At 39.2% G+C, this 20,920-nt stretch overlaps 2 protein-coding genes across 5 annotated transcripts; both read right to left on the bottom strand.

Moving 5' to 3' along the window:
• Positions 1-1,713: 1,713 nt before the first annotated feature.
• Positions 1,714-4,602, bottom strand: LOC125202712 (uncharacterized). Its single transcript, XM_089063978.1, has 12 exons — positions 4,487-4,602; positions 4,362-4,412; positions 4,118-4,291; positions 3,885-4,016; positions 3,675-3,814; positions 3,387-3,473; positions 3,039-3,164; positions 2,783-2,935; positions 2,596-2,697; positions 2,337-2,513; positions 2,184-2,251; positions 1,714-2,091 (listed from the first exon to the last, which is right to left on the bottom strand). The coding sequence occupies exons 1-12, from the start codon at positions 4,506-4,508 to the stop codon at positions 2,007-2,009; spliced, it is 1,317 nt and encodes a 438-aa protein (XP_088920104.1). The 5' UTR covers positions 4,509-4,602; the 3' UTR covers positions 1,714-2,006.
• A 438-nt stretch (positions 4,603-5,040) lies between these two features.
• On the bottom strand, positions 5,041-7,458 carry LOC148931700 (uncharacterized). Of its 4 annotated transcripts, none has more exons than XM_089063980.1 (10): positions 7,161-7,458; positions 6,928-7,059; positions 6,749-6,853; positions 6,433-6,519; positions 6,163-6,287; positions 5,894-6,046; positions 5,719-5,820; positions 5,460-5,636; positions 5,304-5,371; positions 5,041-5,212 (listed from the first exon to the last, which is right to left on the bottom strand). In XM_089063980.1, the coding sequence occupies exons 6-10, from the start codon at positions 6,014-6,016 to the stop codon at positions 5,137-5,139; spliced, it is 546 nt and encodes a 181-aa protein (XP_088920106.1). In that variant the 5' UTR covers positions 6,017-6,046; positions 6,163-6,287; positions 6,433-6,519; positions 6,749-6,853; positions 6,928-7,059; positions 7,161-7,458; the 3' UTR covers positions 5,041-5,136. The 4 variants fall into 4 exon arrangements, with proteins under 4 accessions (XP_088920106.1, XP_088920107.1, XP_088920105.1 ...); XM_089063981.1 differs by having other exon boundaries at positions 6,205-6,287; XM_089063979.1 differs by having other exon boundaries at positions 5,894-6,287.
• Positions 7,459-20,920: the final 13,462 nt, after the last annotated feature.

Below are 20,920 nucleotides of genomic sequence, written 5' to 3'. Positions count from 1 at the left end.
CTATGAGTATAATGCTGACCTTCCTCGGCCCTGCTTAATAAACTTAAAAGACAAAAATCATAAACCAATTTACAAATAGATGAAGTAAATTAAATTTTTGAATGATGCAAAGCTTCAAAACAATGTATTACCTGATGTAGACGAGTTGAGTGTTTGAGTCATTTTTGAATCGTCATCGGATTTGAACTCATCGGCTGTAGATGTTGAACTCGGTGACTCGAGATGCTGAATCGTTGGTGAAATCGATTTCAACTGATGAAATCGATTGGAGTGAGATTAATTGGCGCGAGATTTGGAGATTACTGAGATGAAGATGTTGAATCGATTTTAACTGTCATGAAGATGTTGAATCGATTACTGAGATGAAGATGCTTAATTGATTTTAGTTGATGATGAATCGATTGGAGTAAGATGAATTGGCTGGAATGAGATTAATCGATTTGGAGATTTTGAGAAGAAGAAGTAGCGCAGGAGCAGAGGCGGGAATGTGAAATGAGTAAAATTTTAGGATGGGTTTAACCCTAAAATTTTTTATCTCCAATGCGAAAGGACTTAAATACCCCCACATTGAAGTAAATTATTTATATAATGAACTACGAAAAATAACCCTTAATGATCTAATCTCATCCGTCAAATTTAAGATCTAAAGACCCAAATTTGATCTCTAGTTCGATCTTTAAAAGTGAATTTATGAATAATGGGACTCGTTCCACGTAAGTTGAAAGATAGTTCATTGAATTATAAAGTTAGATTGTTAGGTAGATAAAAGTTTGCTTCGAATTGCTTATACGTAATCTTATTTCATAAGTTACATGAGAATAAATATTTATAATATTTTATTTTATTTTTAATTTAGTTAGAATAAAATATTCTGCATTGTAGAATAAACTGTGATTGCTATTGAAACTCCTTATTCCATATCAACAAAATGGCGATGATCATTTAAACCCACACATTAGGGCATTCGCAATGGGACCGATAGCAAAGTTCAGGTACCATTTATGTGCGAAAGTGAAAGATCAGGTACCATTTATGTTGTTCATTCTTTATTATAAGCTCATATAGTAGGAACATATAATAGTAAGACTCACATTTCATTAACTTTTTCCATCTGTTGTCCTTTATACTTGAAATTCAAGCCATATTAAATTGAGTCAATTAATAGGAACAGAAGGAGTATTAGTTTTCAGTTTTGAAAATTGGATCAAACTTTATCGACTATGCTCACATATTTAAAATTTGGAGAAAACTTATTCATAATCAATTTTCATATTCATAAGCATACTTCTCACATTTCATTACTCGCATGTACCTAAAAATTTATCACATTTATTTTTTAGTAGTATTATTTTTGGTAGTAGACCATGTATTCACTAACTCAATCTCACTCATTTTTCTTATAAAACTAATACTAATATTTAAAATTAAGACTCATATTCCACTAACTTTTTCAACTCACTTTTCTTAAAACTCTACCCGATCAAAATATGACAAAATTTAAGAGATGAAAGGAGTATTATTTTTCTTAAAAAGTCACCTATTTATTAAAAATGTTACACACTTACACTGCAATTTGTTTAAACCCGCAATCAACTCCATACATCATCATACTCCATCTTGGGCCTCTGACTTAGCCAACAAATGATATCAATAAATATGAGAAAAAAGAGAAAGAAGGGAGAAGACAACTTCATCATCACATGAATTGATATGATTGCATTGCAAATTGAGATGAAAATGGTATAGTGTGGTTTGATCCAATCCAATATTCTCTCTCTGTTAAAACATCAGCTCAAACTCAAAATCTCATCTGAACTGCTCATCTGACTCAACCAAACAAAGTAATCAAACAAAGCAACTCTGCCACCAAAAACCAAAACACTAAGCAGTGACTAACGATACTATATACGTGCTACATATAGCCAAGAAACAATGCAATTAAGCATGTAATACAACACTACGAATCAATGTATATGAGTGTGACCCAGGAATTGATCCAACATTATCTATGTTAAACATGTGATGATACTGTAGATCTCGTCCGAGCTGCTCGTCTGAGTCATCCAAACAAAGTAATCAAACAAACAAACTCTGCCACCAAAAACCAAAACACTAAGTTACATAAATTGTATATTTTGATAACAAAAAAAAGGTGAAAAATATTAGAATTTTTGTGCAGTTACCTAAATGATTTACCAGCAGCCTTGTTGTAAGGATCCAAGGAGAAGGCAAGGGCATGCATGAGGAATCTCTTCACAAAATTAAAATAAAATCATCAATTGTTAGATGATGAATTTATAATTTTTTAAGTACAGTAGTATTTTATATTTTTATACCATGAATATCACGTTAGCTGCCAAATCAGTTTCTCCTCGAACGGGGACGGGGAGGTCTGGCATGAGTCTAATGCATTTCTGAGCACCTAACAAAGCAGGAATCTTCAAATCCAAGCGCGCTTCCCACATGCTTAGCTTTGACAGCCATGTCGTGTTACATGGACGAAAATTACTAGCCTACGCATCGCATGTATTACTACTCCATTCACATAGGCAAGGACGGGATGATTCACTCACTTGGAAGAAGAAAAGGTTTTACCGTTTTATATTGCAACATTGCAGAGTATAACTCCTTATTCATCGCGCATTCCATCGCTCTGTTGTCCAGTTTAGTCAAGAGTATTTGCACTTTCAACGAGCCCTGCAAGAAACGTGATGAGGTTGTACGTTCAATTGAAGATCAAAGTGATGCTGAGATGTACTTCGATTAATGTAAAGTTTCAGACCATTGCCATAAATTCATCAGTCTGAATGTGTTCGATTATGCCATCGACAGTCCAATTTGGATGATATTCAAGCCGTTTAGTCACTGGAAGCAAAATCTCCATAGCTGCACGGTTACGCAACATAGCAGCCTCCTCGATAGGTTTAAAGATATCCTGAAAGTTGTCGTAATCAACACAATAAAGTTAAAGGAGAAGTAATTGGTTTAAAGAAGGATGAATAATAGCATAGTAAAGAAAGGGAAACAAAGAAACTAACTTCTTCTTTTAAATTTGGATCTGCTTTAGCTGCAAGCAATGATGTAAGAAATTTTGTGTCATCATCTCTCGCAGCAGCTGACAAAGGACTAAACCCGTTGAAATAGACATTCGGGTCCGCATTAGCCTGCAAGGAGAGAGTGCTTAAACCATGAAAAGCAACTCAGATACTGAAAAAGGCATCAGACACCTAGAGATTTCCATTTGAGTAAAGCATCATAGTTTAGCTAGCAAACAGTCATTACCACGATAACGGACGTTGAAGTACATCCCTCAATCTCAAAACAACAGACATCAATCCCTAACAGAAAATTAGACAACACAGGTATTTCCAATTCACCAAACATACCTTGAGCAGCAATTTCAGGCATTCAAATGAGCGAGACTTGACTGCGATTCCAAGAGCGGAGTCCGCAACTGCAAAAAACATATGTGGCTGCAAAATGGAAAGAAGCAAAGGGATTAATTTCATAAGATTATATCATAAGTTAATACAGCAAAACACAAGATCATAGCAGTGTGATTGGCAAAGTAGTAATAAACAAAAACTGTCCTAATAATGCCATGGAAAAACAAACGATGATTTAAACAAGATTATCATCGACAAACAGTGCAACAGAAGGTTATGCTTGCCCACGTTTGCGCCACTAGACAAGAGAGACTTGACAGCCTCAACATTTCCACGAGAAACAGCCATTTGTAAAGGCGTTCCATCTACACACTGTGCTTCTACGTAAGCACGGTTTCTCAGCAACAATTCCATAAGCTCCATATTACCTGAAACAAAATCAGTCAATTAGAGCGCAACAACAAAGCAAAGTCTTTCACAACATTGCAACTACCAAACCTTTAAGAATTGCGTAGTGCAAGGGAGTGAATCCCTCAACATTTGCAAGTTTAGTGTCAGCACCATGTTCAATGAGAAACTCCACAATTTTGACATGTCCCCCTTTGGCAGCTTGTGCTATTGGAGTATCCACTGGTGCAGTTTTACAAACAATTCATCAAGAATCACATAGGCACTCCCTAATTTATTCAAAATAGCATAAATATTATAAGAAGAAAAGAGAGAGAAAATACTCTTGTAAGTGAAGGGATCAACAGAAACTTGGATGCTCTTGATCAAGAATTTGCAAATCTCAAAATGTCCGATTTCAACCGCGTGATGCAAGACAGTCCAGCCAGTGGAGAAGTCACTACATTGATCGCATATTTTGCGGAATTCCCACTCATCACCAACTTTTTTTCTAATTGCTGGCAAAATAAAAGTATCAGAATCAGAAATCAAGAAAAGGGTTGAGTAATAACAAGAAAATGACTTCACCCTTAAGCTTGCTGAGGTCTCCACTAGCACCAGCCTCGATAACCGATGCACCTGCCATTTTTACAAACTTAAAAATGAAATCTTGAATGTGAAATTCACAAGAAAAGGTTTTGTAATCAACATACCAATTTCAGAAGTAGAACCCATGACGCTCGAGTTGTGAGATATACTTGATTCCTGTTTACCTATATACAGATTGGAATTGCTACTTATCAAAATTTTAACTTTTTTCGTTAATGAAATTTGATTTTGTTCAGGAACGTATGCGAAAATTATAAGATATGCATGATCAATTTCCTCTAATTCATCACATTGTTTTGGCTCTCCTTAATATAACAAACTGATCTTGTATTTTGAAATAATTTATAAATTTAATAACACCAATAATATTCGATATAACAATATTCGATATTAGTATAAGTATTCTCATTCTATATTCAATAACATTTGTGGGATTAAGTTAGAAAATGAGAGTTTTTGTTAAGATTTTTGTATAGAGAGAAGCGCTAGTCATTGTCTGATATTTAGAGATTTATGCATAAATTTATTTTTATTTATGCTATTACATGTGGTTTAGATGTGTAGGACATTATAGTCTTTCGATAAGTGGAAAGATTGTTCATTGAATTATAAATGATATCGATAAATATGAGAAAGAAGGGAGAAAACAACTTCATCATCACATGAATTGATATGATTTCATTGAAAATTGAGATGAAAATGGTATAGTGTGGTTTGATTCAATCTAATATTCTCTCTCTATTAAAACATCAGCTCAAAGCCTCAAACTCAAAATCTCATCTGCACTGCTCATCTGAGTCAACCAAACAAAGTAATTAAACAAAGCAACTCTGCCACCAAAAACCAAAAACTCAAAGTTACAAAAATTGTATATTTTGATAACAAAAAAGAGGTGAAAAATATTAGAATTTGTGTAGTTACCTAAATGAATGACCAGCATCCTTGTTGTAAGGATCCAAGGAGAAGGCAAGGGCTGCCATGAGGAATTTCTACACACAAAAAAAAAACACAATCATCAATTGTTAGATGATGAATTCATATGGAAGTTAGATGATCATCACTTTAATTTAACACTACCTTGAATATCACATTAGCTGCAGCATCGATTTCTCCTCGGACGAGGACAGGCTGTTCTGGCATGAGTCCAATGCATTTTCGAGCAGCTAACAGAGCATATTTCCGTATACCCAAGCGTGCTTCGCACATGCTTAGCTTTGATATCAATGTTGTGTTACCTGGACTAAGAATAACAGCCTACACATCCCATATATTACTACTTAATACACATGGCCAAGGACAAGATGATCGACTCACTGGAAAGAAGAAAAAGTTTTACCTTTCTATATCGCATGATTGCATATTTAAAATCGTTTTTGTACGCGAAATTCATCCCTTGGATGTCTAGTTTAGTCACGACGTTTCGCATGTTCTCAGCACCCTGCAAGATATGTGATGAGAATTGAAGATCAAAGAGATGCTGAGATGTACAAATTTAATGTAAAGTTTCAGACCATTGCTTTAAATTCTTCAGAATGAATGCTCTTGATTATGCCATCGATAGTCCAATCTGGATAATGTGCAAGCCGTTTAGTCACTGGAAACAAAATCTCCATAGCTGCACGGTTACGCACCATAGCAGCCTCCTCAATAGGTTTAACGATATCCTGAAAGTCGTCGTTATCAACACATTAAGTTTCCAGTTGATAACAAACAAAGCAAAACGTAAGGAAACAAATGCACCAAAGCTATATTGTACGAGTGGCATAGTAAAGAAATTAACGTTTTCAAATAAGTTTGGATCTGTTTAGCTGCAAGCAAATACTTAAGAAATTTTGTGTCGCGATCTCTTGCTGCAGCTGACAAAGGACTCAACCCCTGGAAATACACATTCGTGTGTGCATTACCCTGCAAGGATAGAGTACTTAAACCGTGAAAAGCAATTCAGATACTTGCAAACAGTCATTATCACGATAACAGATGTTGAAGATACATTCCTAAATCTCTAATCGAAAATTAGATAATGGAGGTATTTCCATTTCACCAAACATACCTCAAGCAGCAATTTCAGGCATTCAAATGAGCGAGACTTGACTGCGATTACAAGTGGGGAGTCCGCAACTGTATAAAACATATCTGGCTGCAAAATGGAAAGAAACAAAGGGATTAATTTCATAAGATTATATCATAAGTTAATACAGCAAATCACAAGATCATAGCAGTGTGATTGGCTAAAGTACCAAACTTGACATGCTAAACAAACCAAACGCGTATGAAATCAGACAAAGTTACTACAAGAAACAATAATTTCCTAACAACGCCATGGCAAAACAAACAATGATTTAAACAAGAAGGTTGTGCTTGCCCACATTTGCACCATGAGACAAGAGAGATTTGACAGCTTCAACATTTCCACGAGAATCAGCAATTCGTAAAGGCGTTCCATCTACACAATTCCACAAGCTCCATATTACCTGAAAGAAAACCAGTCAATCAGGGCATACAACACACTATTAGCAAAATCTTTCACAGCTACAAAACCACTAACCTTTAAGAAGTGCATAGTGCAAGGCAGTGAATCCCTCGATATTTGGAAGACTAATTGTAGCATCATGTTCGATGAGAAACTCCACAATTTGGACATGTTCCCCTTTGGCAGCTTGTGCTATTGGAGTATCCCCTGATGCAGTTTTGCAAACAATTCATCAAGAATCACATAGGCACTCCCTAATTTATTCAAAATAGCATAAATATTGCAAGAAGAAAAGAGAGAGAAAATACTCTTGTAAGTGAAGGGATCAACAGAAACTTGGACGTTCTTGATCAAGAATTTGCAAATCTCAAAATGTCCAATTTCAACCGCGTGATGCAAGACATTCCAGCCAGTGGAGAAGTCACTATATTGATCGCATATTTTGCGGAATTCCCACTCATCACCTGTCAAATGGTATAGCCATCATATTTAGATAAGAAAGTAATAGATAGCAAAAGATTGTATTGATTCGAATGAATGAAAGATATCCAACACCCATGTATTTATAGGGATGTTAGGGACTTTTGAAATACTACAATAAATGTGTTTCTTGGAACAACTCATATTGGAACAAGACATTATTAATGTTGAGTTCTTGAAACTCTAATTTCTCTTAGAACCCAAATATTCCTTTTCTCAACACTCCCCCTCAAATTGAGTGGTGGGGTCTCTAATACTCAATTTGGAAAGCACATCTTCAAAGCTCTTTGAGTTAACTGCTTTAGTTAGGATGTCGGCAAGCTGATCCTCTGAGCGAACAAAAGGGAGCTCAACAATCCCATTTTCAATGTTTTCTTTGATGAAGTGTTTGTCAACCTCCACATGCTTTGTTCGATCATGTTGCACTGGATTTTGTGAAATGCTTATAGCGGCTTTATTATCACAGTACAACTGGCATTTGCTAGGAGAGAGATTAATTTCTTTCATCAATCTCCTTAGCCACAAAATCTCGGTCAACCCACTTTTAATCCCACGAAATTCTGCTTCAGCACTTGAAAGAGCCACTACCTTCTGCTTCTTGCTCCTCCATGTTACTAAGTTACCTCCAACAAAGGTAAAATAGCCTGCTATCGACTTCCTATCATTCGGGTTTCCTGCCCAGTCAGCATCCGTATAACCATGAATCTCAAGATGTCCGTTCTTAGTGAACAACACTCCATGTCCTGGAGTTCCTTTCAAATACCGACAAATCCTTAGTGCTGCCTCCATGTGATCCGTATGTGGTTTATGCATGAACTGAGTAACGATCCCCACTGCATAGGCAATATCCGGCCTAGTGTGCAAGAGATATATGAGCTTTCCAACTAGTCGCTGATATCGACTACGATCAGTCAACTTGACTCCTTCTCTGATTTGCAATCCATAATTAACTGCTATAGGAGTGTCTGCTGGTTTACATTCCAAGAGACCCGTTTCTGCTAGGATGTCCAAGATATACTTCCTTTGTTGCAGAAAAATTCCTTTGGTTGACCTTAGTACTTCAATCCCAAGAAAATACTTGAGATTCCCCAAGTCCTTCATCTCAAATTCTTGAAATAGATTCTTCTTTAAGTGCTCAATCTCTTCTAGGTCATCACCTGTAATAATCATATCATCAACGTATATGATTAAACATGTGATCTTATCAACTCGCCTCTTCAGAAATAGAGTATGGTCTGAGAATTACTCTGTGTATATCCATAACTACTCATTGCCCCGGCAAACTTTCCGAACCACACTCTTGGGGATTGCTTTAATCCATACAATGTCTTTCTTAGTCGGCACCCTTCACCTGCTTCGAAATCTGATGCAAAACCCGGAGGTGCCTCCATATAAACTTCTTCTTCCTTCTTCAACTCACCATGTAGGAAGACATTCGTCACATCGAACTGGTGTAATGGCCAATCCTTATTAGCAGCAACAGATAACAGTACTCGGACAGTGTTCATCTTGGCTACTGGAGAGAAGGTCTCCGAATAGTCCACTCCATATGTCTGGGTATAACCTTTCGCCACGAGACGTGCTTTATATCTTTCAATCGAGCCATCGGGTCGTCTTTTGATGGTGAAGACCCAACGACACCCTACATGTCGTTTCCCTGCTGGCAATTTGCATTTTTCCCATGTCAAATTTCGGATCAACGCATCTATCTCTTTCTTCATTGCTTCCCTCCAATGTTTGCAACGCATAGCTTTCTCCCATGTTTGTGGAATCTCTTCTTCCTCATACAGTGCATTCTCAAAAGCTAGAGCCATCTATGATAAATGGCCTTTAGCTAGATTCACAACAGAGTAGCTCGTTTTCTTGTTAATCTTTTCAGGTGTGTACCTCTTTGGTGGAACTCCTCTGTTTGGTCTTGGTGGAAGTATGTATCTCCCAGTGTCAGGATCAACTCCTTCAACTTCGACTTCTTTATCTTCCCCTTCTACATCCTTGGTTGGGCTTTCTAGTTCTTCTAGGCTTACAGTATTAGTTAAACAATTATCTGTATCCACAAGAGAACTTACATTGGATAAACTTAATGGAGAGACAGTCGGAACGATGGCACCTTCCACGGTAGACTCCACCACATCAGAGACTTGCTCAGCGGTACTGCTTACTGCCTTCTCTGTTAGGTCTGCCTCATGATTACTTGACATTGGCATTGGCACTGAGATCCAACTTAGCGGGTCCGTACTACTGTTACTTTCAATATTATTCTCCCCCTGACCGCTAAGGTGGGTAAAGAAATACTCGGTCTCAAGGAAATTACAGTTCATAGTAGTGAACATGCGATTGGATTTTGGATCAAAGCACCTATACCCCTTTTGATTTACCCCATACCCCACAAAAACACATTTAATAGCACATGGAGATAATTTGGTTCTTTCGTGTTTAGGAATGTGGACAAACACAGAGCATCCAGAGACACGTGGTTCAAGGGTCAAGGGTAGAGGAATTTTAGCGAGGGTGGATAAGACTTGTAGTGGAGTTCGGTGTTTAAGGATACTTGTGGTCAGTCGGTTTAAGAGGTATGCTGAGGTGGCAATGGCTTCGGGCCAAAAATGCTCTGGGGCTTTTGACTCTATAAGCATTGAGCGGGTCATTTCAAGGAGAGATCGGTTTTTCCTTTCGGCTACACTGTTTTGCTCGGGAGTATAAGCAGGTTTGGTGTATAAGACCTTTTTCTTGGAAGAATTGCTTCATACTCGAATTTACAAACTCCCCTCCATTATCTGACCGAAGAATTTGAATGGTTTTTTGAAACTGAGTTTGGATGAGATTATAAAAATGGATAAAGTGAGAAAAAACTTCTGATTTCTGTTTCATGAAATATACCCAAGTCATGCGAGTGCAATCATCTACAAACACTAAATAGTATCTAAGACTTTGCCCTCCAATAATTGGTGCGGGCCCCCAAACATCAGAGTGTACCAAAGAAAATAAGGATTCAGCCCGCGTTTGACTTAAAGGATAAGAATTTCGATGACTTTTGGATAGAAAACAAGTTTCGCAGTACATGTCATGTTTAGGAATAATATTCAGAAATAACAATTTTAAGTAACCGATAGAGGGATGTCCCAAACGCCGATGCCAAAGCCAAGCTTTCCGGTCGGCTGACCCGTGAGTTAGCATGGCAGTCCCTTTTTGAGCTATCTCATCCACGTAGTAGAGTCCATCGCGTTCAGTGCCATGCCCAATTATCTCCCCTGTTCGGATATCCTGTAATAGACAAAATTGTGGCTGCATTAATAATGTACAATACAACTCCTTAGTGACATGACTGATGGACAGAAGTTTATAAGACATCGAAGGGATATAGAGACAATTTGATAATTGCAAAGTGGGTGAGATGTTGACAATCCCGGCCCCCTCAACTACCGTAAATTGTCCATTGGCGGTCTGGATATGAGATTTTTGAGGTTTCTGAAGAGCGGTGAGGTCTGAGGCTGTTAGAGTTTGTATACTAGAAATCACGTTTCGAGTGATGGAATACTGTAAAACTCTTATTTTATTTTCCAAGGAATAAAACAGATTTTTTTTGTCATAATGTTGTTCTGATTTACATTTAATGGATGTTAATGCATGTTTAAATGTATAAGTTAACCTAACAAAGTCTAAGTCTTTGTTTTAGTAGACCGGTTGTGGGCGTCGTCCACTTTAAGGTAACACGGTCAGTTCTAAACAAAGAAAAAGATGAATTTCACAACCTAGATGGAATTTGACTATCCATCGAGAAAGGTTGCAATGTCAGTCCGCATATTTCTAAGCCTTACTGAAATAAGATGACATTGGTGTGGTATAGCACTGAACGGATCTAACAGCAAGACTTGCCTTGGGCTATCTACTGAAAGGCGAGGTCTTGATAATATTTGTTTCTTAAACAATGTAGGTTAGCATTGAGCATACGGTATTGATTATGCACTACTTTGACTTATCAAATGGTGCGGGTTTTTTGCAACCCAATTATCCTGATATATTGGGTAGTGGTGATCAATATCTAGCGGTGCTAGGATTGCTATTATATTGAATCGTGCGCGAGGAGAGTCTCGTTTGATAATGTCCTCAAGAGGAGCGCGAAACAAGGTTTTATTATTCGGAACCTAGCTAGTTGGAGTTTGATTACTCTATGAATAATAAATAAGTGTTTCATGCTAAGTCCACTCTTGGAATTAATAAGAAGTTAATTAATTACGTCAGTAGCAGACATTAATTAATTAATGGACATTTTAATCTTAAGCATGGAAAATGAAAGTTAAACGGAAACCAGGATTACTTGTAATTTCGGATTTGGATGGGGAGAGTTCAATATTACTTCTGTAGTGGCTGCTCGTAATATTCCAATTATAACTTATATTAAATTGTGGGTTCAATTTAATTAGTAAAAAGTAAATTGGATGAGCCCATATCCAAAACCTTTCATAGATCCCTGTCTGGGCCCAAAAGGAACTTAATATAAATAGGAGAATAAAGGAGACAGAAATAACACAATTTTCATTACTGAAATTTTCGAAAATATCAGCCCCATTAGTTGTAGGAATTTTCGAATTGTTCTCCTATTCCCAAAAGGATTTATTATGTCTTCTTTATTTAAGTCCTAGTATTCTAGTAAGATCAGCCCACACTGATATTGGGATACAGTTCAGGAACCAGAGAGAAGATTTGTGGTCTAGTACTCAAAGCATCACGTGGAGAAGAAGCTAGCCATCTTCAATTCTTTGGAGAATTAATTAGGTATTTTTCTGCTCCGTAGAAAAGCATGTTTTAGGTTTCAATATTCTTAAAGCATGATTAATTCAAGTTATGAGCATGATACATGTGATAATTACGCGAATAGGTTTTGTCTAAATAATCTGATAAATAGATCTGATTATTACGTGATTGATATTTATGCGCCCGCTTCCGCTGCTAGCACCATCAGAGGCATCATATGTTATTGTGTCGGTTGCTCCACAATCAAATATCCATTTGTCATTTTTTTCTTGACTATTGGATACTGAACACGCAAAACCAAGCTTCTCGAGGGGCTGAAACTTATTTTGCAACAAAATCTGGGCATTTATAGAATTTTTAAGAGATTTAGGGGCTAATTGTGGCTGAATATTTTAGTGGGGTATATTCTTCCATTTTCGCAAACTTTGGGGGTCTCTAATAAAAGAGCCCCCAAACCCTAGTTTACCTGATAGATGCGCCGCCCCTTCTTCTCCCAATAATTCACCACTCCAGTCATTGACGATGCTCCCACTCCCTCCGGCGACGAAGTTCGCTGCCCCAATCGTGCTCGCCGGCTGGACAGCAGCGGCGTAGGCCCTTTTTGTCGGCTGGGCAGCGGCGCCGATTTGTGCGGTCTCCTGACCGCCGTGGACAGCGGTTCCTCTATCTCCTCCGACCGCTGCGGCGGCGTGCCCGCCGCGGTTCCAGGCTGCTCGCGACGGTGGCGGCGGCGGCTTTCCGGGCTTCTCTTCCCACCACTCTGGATAGCCGATGAGCTCAAAGCACGAGTCTTTTGTGTGTTTTTTCCGCTTGCAGTAGGAGCAAACTAACTTTGATTTGTCTTCCTCATCACTCCGTCGATTCCTGTAATTTCCGGCGCGCCCGCCACCCCGAGAGCCGCCGGCGTGGTTCTACCAGCCACGGACGGCGAGACCCGCGCCGATTCCTTCGGTGGTGACCGCACCACTGGTGTTCGCCGGCTGCAGCACTTGGAGGCGTGTCTCTTCTTGTTGGACCAGATTGTATGCAAAATCAACTGAGGGAAGTGGATTTAATTTCAGTATCTCCCTTTTGGTTGATTCATACTTGCTATCAATTGCATATACAAACTGACACAATCTCTGATCTTGTATGAATTTATCGTGAATCTCTATATCCTCTTGGTATTTCATTGGGTTCTTCTGCTTTTGGTCGATCGAGATCCAGATTTCTTGTAATCTGCTCCATATCTCGTCTAATGAACTGTTTCCTTGCCTCAGTGTGCTTGCTTTGAACTGGAGATCATACACTTGGATTCTGTCTTCTCCGCTCCCATAAGTGACAGCCAAAGCATCCCAGATGTGCTTGGCCGTCGGATGCTGTGAAATTCGACTAACTAGTCGAGGCTCGATGTTTTGAATCAGCCATGTGAACACGCAGTGGTCAGCCTGTTGCCATTGTGCGAAGGCTGGATCGGTTCATGGTGGGGAAGGAGGCACTCCGGTAACGTGAGATACCATTCCCCGACCGCTTATCGCCGTCTTCATGAGCACAGACCAAAGGGAGTAATTTTCTCCATTCAATTTGTTCCCACCGATGTCGAGGGGCTGTGTGTCTATTTTATATGGCTGAGCAGGCTTTTCTGGTGGATCTGTGTTGGATTTGTTCATCGCAAAACTATTGCGCATGAAATTTGCGAATTGCCGGGCAAATTCGTCGGCCATGGCTGTGTTTGTGGTTTCGGTTAACTGATTCTCTTCTGATATTGTGTGCTACTTGCACAGGTTTAAGATGCGGGGAAGATAAAAAAAGGAAAAGAACAGGAGGGCCGAGAAAGGTATCATGGACGATGATGATACCTAATCTGAGTCCTAACCTACTCTGATACCATGTTAAATGGTATAGGCATCATATTTAGATAAGAAAGTGATAGATAGCAAAAGATTGTATTGATTCGAATGAATGAAAGATACCCAACACCCATGTATTTATAGGGATGTTAGAGACTTTTGAAATACTACAATAAATGTGTTTCTTGGAACAACTCATATTGGAACAAGACATTATTAATGTTGAGTTCTTGAAACTCTAATTTCTCTTGGAACCCAAATATTCCTTTTCTCAACATCACCAACCTTTTTTCTAATTGCTGCCAAAATCAAACTATCAGAATCAGAAATCAAGAAAAGGGTTAAGAGTTAAAAGAAAATGACTTCACCCTTAAGCTGGTTGAGGTTTCCACTAGCAGCAGCCTCGATAATTAATGCACCTGCCATTTTTAGCAACTGAAAAATGAATTCTTGAAGCCAAGAAAGTGAAACAGAAAAGGTTTTCTTATCAACATACCAATTTCAGAAGTAGAAGCCATGGCGTTCGAGCTGTTAGAGACGCTTGATTCGATTTTACCTTATAAGTATTCAGATTGCCACACGGCATTGTTACTTCTCGATATTGTAATGTTACTCCAGAACAAAAGAGAACAAATTGGGTGCTCTTCAAACTATGTGATTTGCTTTTGTTGCTTTTATTCAAAATAGCTATTACTTCTTCGCTAATAAGAGCATCCGCAATGCTGCGGATGTCCCTCGGTCTTTCCCGTCGGACTTCCTAAAAACACCTTCTCACCCTTCTGTCACGTCATGAGGATTTCCCACACATAATCCGGGCTTCCCATCGCCCTTCCTGTGCCGACTCCCCCCAATAAAAAAAAATCACAAATTCACAAATATTCAATTTACGTTACGGAATTAAAACTTCGACACGGATACGGACGGGAAATTAAAATTAAAATTATGTATAGATTTTTTTTAAAAAATTAAAACATTGGGACGTCCGTGAGTCTTTGCAATGGCGGATGTCCCGTCGCCCTTCCGCCGACGATTGCACCCCTTCGGTGTCCTTAAGTCCCGTCCGCGTCCGCTCCTCGCCGCCCCAATGGCGGACGTCCCGCACGCCATTCCCGAAAGCCTCTCCGATGTCCGACGGGAAGGGCGCCATTGCGGATGCTCTAATCGTCCGAATTTGTTGTTTATTATATTATTTAGTTTGTTCCATTGAAAATAAATCATTTTTTTTCTTTTGGATTGTCCTACTAAAAATAATACATTTCCTAAAATAGAAATAACACATCTCTATTTTCTCTCTATTACTTTTATTCACTCTCCATTTAACTCACAAAAATACAGCATAAAATCTCGTGTCGTAAAGCAAATGTTTCATATTTAGTGAGATAAAATGAGTACTACATTGTAATAGACCACATATTCCACTAATTTTACCTCACTAACTTTTTATTACTCCATAAAACTCATACTCTCTTCGTCCCTTATAATTTGTCACCATTTGATCCGACATGGATTTTAAAAAATGTAATAAAAAGTGGGTTGAAAAAGGTAGTACTTTTATATATTAGTTTTATAATAAATTGTGAATGAGAATGAGTTAGTGGAATATAAGGTCCACTACAAAAAATGGTAAAAATGAAAGGTTACAATTTTTTAGGAACAGACGAAAATTGAAATAAATAACAAATTTTCAGGGACAGAGGGAGTACGCATTTCATTAATTTTTTATACTCACTTTTCGTTATATTTCTTGAAATTCGAGTCGTGTCAAACCGAGCCAATTAATTGGCTACGAAGGTAGTATTAGTCTTCACTCAGTTTTGTAAATTGGGTCACACTTTATAGGCTACGGTCACCTATACTTAAGTTTAAAGAACAAAATTATGTGGAGCATTAGGGTGCCACCATGTTTAGAGTGACAACATACCACTAATCTTAGCCCTTAGATCAATAAGATGGACGCCTAGGATTGAATATACTCCATCCGTTCCACATAATTTTACACACTTTGACCCGACAAAGGTTTTAAGAAATATAGTGGAAAGTGAGTTGAAATAGTTGGTGGGATGTGGATCCTACTTTTAAAGTATTAGTTTTATAATAAAATGTGAGTAGGAATGAGTTAGTGGAATATGGGGTCCACTACCAAAAATGGTAAAAGTGAAATGGGTAAAATTATGTGGGACGGTCCAAAATGGAATACTGGGTAAAATTATGTGGGACGGAGGGAGTATGAAATAGAGTCCGGATTGCAGTCTTATGTATTGGATATTGTCGTCGTGGGTATATCATTTCATAATATTTTGAAATCAAAATTGAGGATATCCCCCAAAAATAGCGGTACTCTCTCTCTCTCTCCGTCCACCGATCCTCACATGAGAGAACCCCAAAATTCACAAAATCCCGCTGCCTCTGCCTCTAAACCGTAAATTGGCGATTTTCGGCGACCACTACTTCGAGAATCAGCGATTTCGGCCACCACTACACTGTGAATCGGCGATTCGGCGATTTCCGGTCACCACTACACCGTGAATCAGCGATTTCCTGCAAATTGCGGGAATTGCGAACCGCGTATTAAAAAATCATCAAACCTGCAACCACTAAACGGAAAATCAATCCACAACTACAAGAGTTTAGGGATTTTTCGTCGACAAGGTATGTTGATCGGAATAGGTTTTAGATTTCCGTTTCATGTTGATTTGAATAGGTTTCGAGAATGTTACTGTGTTTGTGTATGCATATTAATGTATGTGTTTATTGATTTTCGTTCATATTTGCTTGATGTTGCAGTGAGATTTAAGTATTATTCATTCAATTTCTGCCATGTTTAATGTTGATTGGTGTTTGTTTGCTAAATTTATTGTTTAGATCTGAAGTTTTTGTGAGATTTTGGTTGATGTTTTGGAAAACCTAGAGGAAGTGAGCTTTGGTTGTTGTGATGTGCATTTTGGAATTCCAGTTTCATATATTTCATCTTTTACGAATTTGTGTAGTTGTGTAATTACCTTATTTGTTGCGTAGAGCATACCCATTCCCTGTTCCCCTGTTTCTGCTCTCGTCGTGTGTTCAGGAATGTTTGGAGATGAGATGTAAACATCTCTTGTAATAGCTAGATGTACACAGGTTGTCTTTTCTAGAGAAGACTTTGGAGCAATTTACTCACATATGTTGTCTTTACTTATGAGATTGTAGCCCTCTTGAAGAATATTTTAGATCCAAGAGAGAGATATATATATGGTTGGACATGAATATATGAATATTTTCGGCGCAGCTCTTTTTTTACTCTAACTTATACACAAATTATGTAGGAAAAGTATCTCTCCTTCTCAATTGCTAGCTATCTGATATTCCCTCTCTAGATTTTGTTTGAAAGTGCCATGATATTGAGATATATAGTTGACTCAACAAATTAGTTATTTTCACAATTGTAGACCTATGATAAGGCTAATTTCATGCATCGGTAATGTGCAAAAAATGTTATAAATTGCTGGGTCTAACACGTTTCCTAAGCCAGGTGTGTGAAGAAAATCGCTAGATCAAGGAAGTAATGAAGGAGATGGTCTAGCGAGAGAAAAGGACGAAATGAGCAGGATTTACAAGGAAAAATTGGCGTGACGGGGGAGTCTACAGCTGAGGGCAACAAAGTCATTATCAATACCTCGCTGGACCCACTAAAGCGCCTATAAATAGAGAGGAGCATGCAGCGTAATGGATAGTTTTTCACTCTTCTTAGCTCATACATTTTACACACACTTGGGAAACATTCTGGGGGATAATCGTGATAGGGGGGGTACTTTCTAAAGATCTCGAGTTTGGTAACACCGTCCCAGTGAGGGCGAAGATACAATTATTTTAATTTCAGCTGTTTTTGCTAGTTTCCACCGTCGAACTTCACTTTTGGGAGTCGACTTTGATGTTGATGATGTTTAACTGCTTATCGCTCATGGATCTGAGTTTAGCTGTTTAATTTCAAGTTACTTTTGCTTAGATCTCTCTACTGTTAGCGTAATTCTTAAATTGCTATGTCGATCTCTGTTTATTTCGTTATTGAGGTGTTTGATGTGGAATTGGGTGATAGATCTGTGGTTGATTGAGTGTTCGGAGCTTAAATTTGTAAATCTGACGTGATGGAGAATTTCTTCTGTTTGGAGTCCGTGTCGGACGCTTGGATCCGGAGTGGATTTAGCGTCTGAAGTTGGTTTTGGCGTGTGAAAGAAACAGTAGTGGATAGACTTGTTTTATTTCCTTTGTTTTCTATTTCCCTTCGTCTAGGTATGCAGATCTGTAAGTTCTTCGTTATTTATGCATAGATTTGATTCCAAGTTAGTAGCTCTGTTTTTGATTTGCTTATGTGTTTTCTCAAGAAGTTTTATGCGAATTTGGTTGTAGAAGACGATGTCACTGTCAGTTAGTACTAGAGTTAGTTATTCTGCCACTTTCCAGTCGTACTCTGCTTTTTCTTAGATGTGGTCCCATCGTAGAATTATTTCCTAGGTCTAGCTGTTAGGTTAAGTTTCTTTCTAATATTCCCAAGTCAAGTTAATTTTAATTTTTCCTCAACCCAAGAAAATGCGTGGCAGCAGCCAACACCAAAAATACTCCCAAATCCTTGATTACGATTCTTACGCATCCTTCTCTGTGGGATCGATCCCTACTTTCCTATACTAGGTTTAGTAAAGTGGTTGAGGGTTTTTGAAGTGGGGAAGTACTTGTGTGTCCGACGACCGGGATTCCGCACAACCTACGAGTTCCTAGACCAAGTGATCTAGTGGACTTGCTGGATCTGGGGAACCTGCCTTATTTGAATATCGCAACACTACACACACACCACACTTGTACTGTCACATCCACACGTAGCTTCAAGTGGCGCCGTTGCCGGGGATGGATGGCGTTTGCTGTTATTAAGGATTTGTTGTAAATATTCTAATTTTTGTTATTTTCTTTCTCCCTGACAGTTTATGAAAGCGGGCTTCCAATCTGGAAGTTGGGCAAGTTCATCTGGAGCAGGGAGTGGCCAGTACGAGTGGCGAATCAAGCAATCTACATTTACCATCACTACTAGATCAGGATTGAGAACGGAAGATCCATTCCCGTTCGAGTCAGAAAGTGAAAAGGAGTGGAATTCATCGACAGAGGAGAATCCAGGGACATCAACAGAACCAGAGCAATCCGAGACCGAGGAGGAGAAGGACCCACATATGGCTCATCTACTAGACCCCGATCCGGAAATAGGGTCGCTCACTGCACATCTTGACGGTGAACCCGCTCATGCTATAGTTTCGAATCCACGACGGAGGGCGATCGACATCAAAACAAATGTGCTTGGAGTTCTACCTACTTTCTCTGGGCGTAGGAATGAATGCCCTTATGAATTTCTGAATGAGTTCAGTAAACTATGCAGCATTCAGAAGCGACCCAACGAGGCAACAGAAGAGGACTACCGTCTTCGAGCAATTCCGTTTGCTCTCAAAGGGGAGGCAAACACTTGGCTGCTGAGACTTCCACCGGACTCGATCAACACGTGGAAGGATTTTAAACTGGAATTTTTGGATTACTTTTTTCCATCTAATAAGATGAATGCCTTGAAGAAGGAGATTCAGGAGTGCAAACAAGAATACGATGAGTCCCTAAGTTCTTATTGGTCCCGCTTCAAGGGGCTGCTGGATGCTTGTCCAAACCACAGGATGATAGAAGCGGAGACTTACTATTTGTTCTATGAAGGTGCAAACCCTGAATCAAAGGACTTGATGAACTCCTCGAGCGGGGGAAATTTTACTAAGAACAAAGCAAGTGAAGCCAGGGAAACGCTGGGGAGATTGATTGAGGCAAAGAAGGCCTATGATAACCCGCGAAGCATATTGAGGAGAGGATCAGCTAATGCAGTGATGGATGAAGAAGACAAGAAGGTGGAAGATAGGATCGATAAACTGGAAAAGGCCTTGCTAAGTAGCATGCCCCAGTGGAAAATGAGAAATCCCTTGGTCAAGAGGAAAGGCAACTGCAACCATACTACAACCAACCCTACGAAGGAGAGTGCCACGCTCAAGCAAGTTCGATGGGAAGTTGGAATCCCGATGGAAGTTGGAATCAAGGGAGACAGAGGGACGCTCCATGGAGGACTCACCCAAACTTCAGATGGACTGACCATGATCAAAGCCAGCCACCTCCCTTGCAGCTCACGAATTTTGCACACCCTCCGGAGAGGCAGTCCAATTGGCCAGGGAAGGGACAAGAAGGACAATTGCAGCTGGGATACAGGAATCAGGATCAAGCTAATTGGGGAAACAAAAATCAAAACAATCCAGGAAACTCCTATGTGCCACCTCACCAAAGGAATAACCAAGGCAATTTTCAGAATTCCCAACAGAACTATCAAGGGAATCAAGGGTCGAGTAACCAATACAACAATCATCAAGGAAATTTTCGACAGAACCAAGTTCAAGGACAAAATTTTGGTCAATCCAACTTCAGACCACAACGGAGTTTGGATGACATGGTCCATGATTTGGTAAATTCACAGCAGTTCATGCAAGGTAACCTACATTCCAATAATGACATGGTGCACAAGTTACAAGATGCTCAGTCAGAGCAAAAAGCCGCCATGGACATGATGGCAAAACAACTTTCCCAGATCGCAGTATCTTTGAATGAGATGCGAGGGAATGAAGGTAAACTTCCTGCTACCGTCAAACCGCCAGATCGGGCAAATATTAGTCAAATTACTTTGAGATCTGGGCGGGGTTATGAAGGGCCAACGTTGGGAGCCGATGAGGAAGCGCCTATGCAAGCCAAAGAAGGGAAACAAAGTCAGAAACAGCATGAAGGAGGCGCTGAACCAAGGGAGATCATTATTCAGAGAGACCCCCAGAAGGAAGATTTAGGGGGATCTCTACCTCGACCAAGGGACTCATTCTTCCTAGACCCCGAACCTGAGGAAGTAAGTAAGGAAGGAAACAAGGGAGTTGATGAAACCCAGGCTGGGACGTCCACAAATGCAGTAAAGCGAGCAAAAT

The sequence above is a fragment of the Salvia hispanica genome, chromosome 2 (assembly GCF_029641045.1).
Source record: "Salvia hispanica isolate PSC_SH4W2 chromosome 2, Shi_PSC_v1, whole genome shotgun sequence".
NCBI lineage: Eukaryota > Viridiplantae > Streptophyta > Magnoliopsida > Lamiales > Lamiaceae > Salvia > Salvia hispanica.
The sequence above is the reverse complement of the archived record's forward strand: the minus strand, read 5'-3'. Positions and strand labels throughout refer to the sequence as shown.

Coding starts and splice junctions, on each gene's coding strand:
- LOC125202712 (XM_089063978.1), bottom strand. CDS start 4,508: ATGGGTTCTACTTCTGAAATTG. Junction 3,815..3,884: donor GCACTACGCAATTCTTAAAG/GTTTGGTAGTTG, acceptor ATTTTGTTTCAG/GTAATATGGAGCTTATGGAA. Junction 2,252..2,336: donor CAGCTAACGTGATATTCATG/GTATAAAAATAT, acceptor AATTTTGTGAAG/AGATTCCTCATGCATGCCCT.
- LOC148931700 (XM_089063979.1), bottom strand. CDS start 6,016: ATGGTGCGTAACCGTGCAGCTATGGAGATTTTGTTTCCAGTGACTAAA. Junction 5,637..5,718: donor CAATCATGCGATATAGAAAG/GTAAAACTTTTT, acceptor TGGGATGTGTAG/GCTGTTATTCTTAGTCCAGG. Junction 5,372..5,459: donor CAGCTAATGTGATATTCAAG/GTAGTGTTAAAT, acceptor TTTTGTGTGTAG/AAATTCCTCATGGCAGCCCT.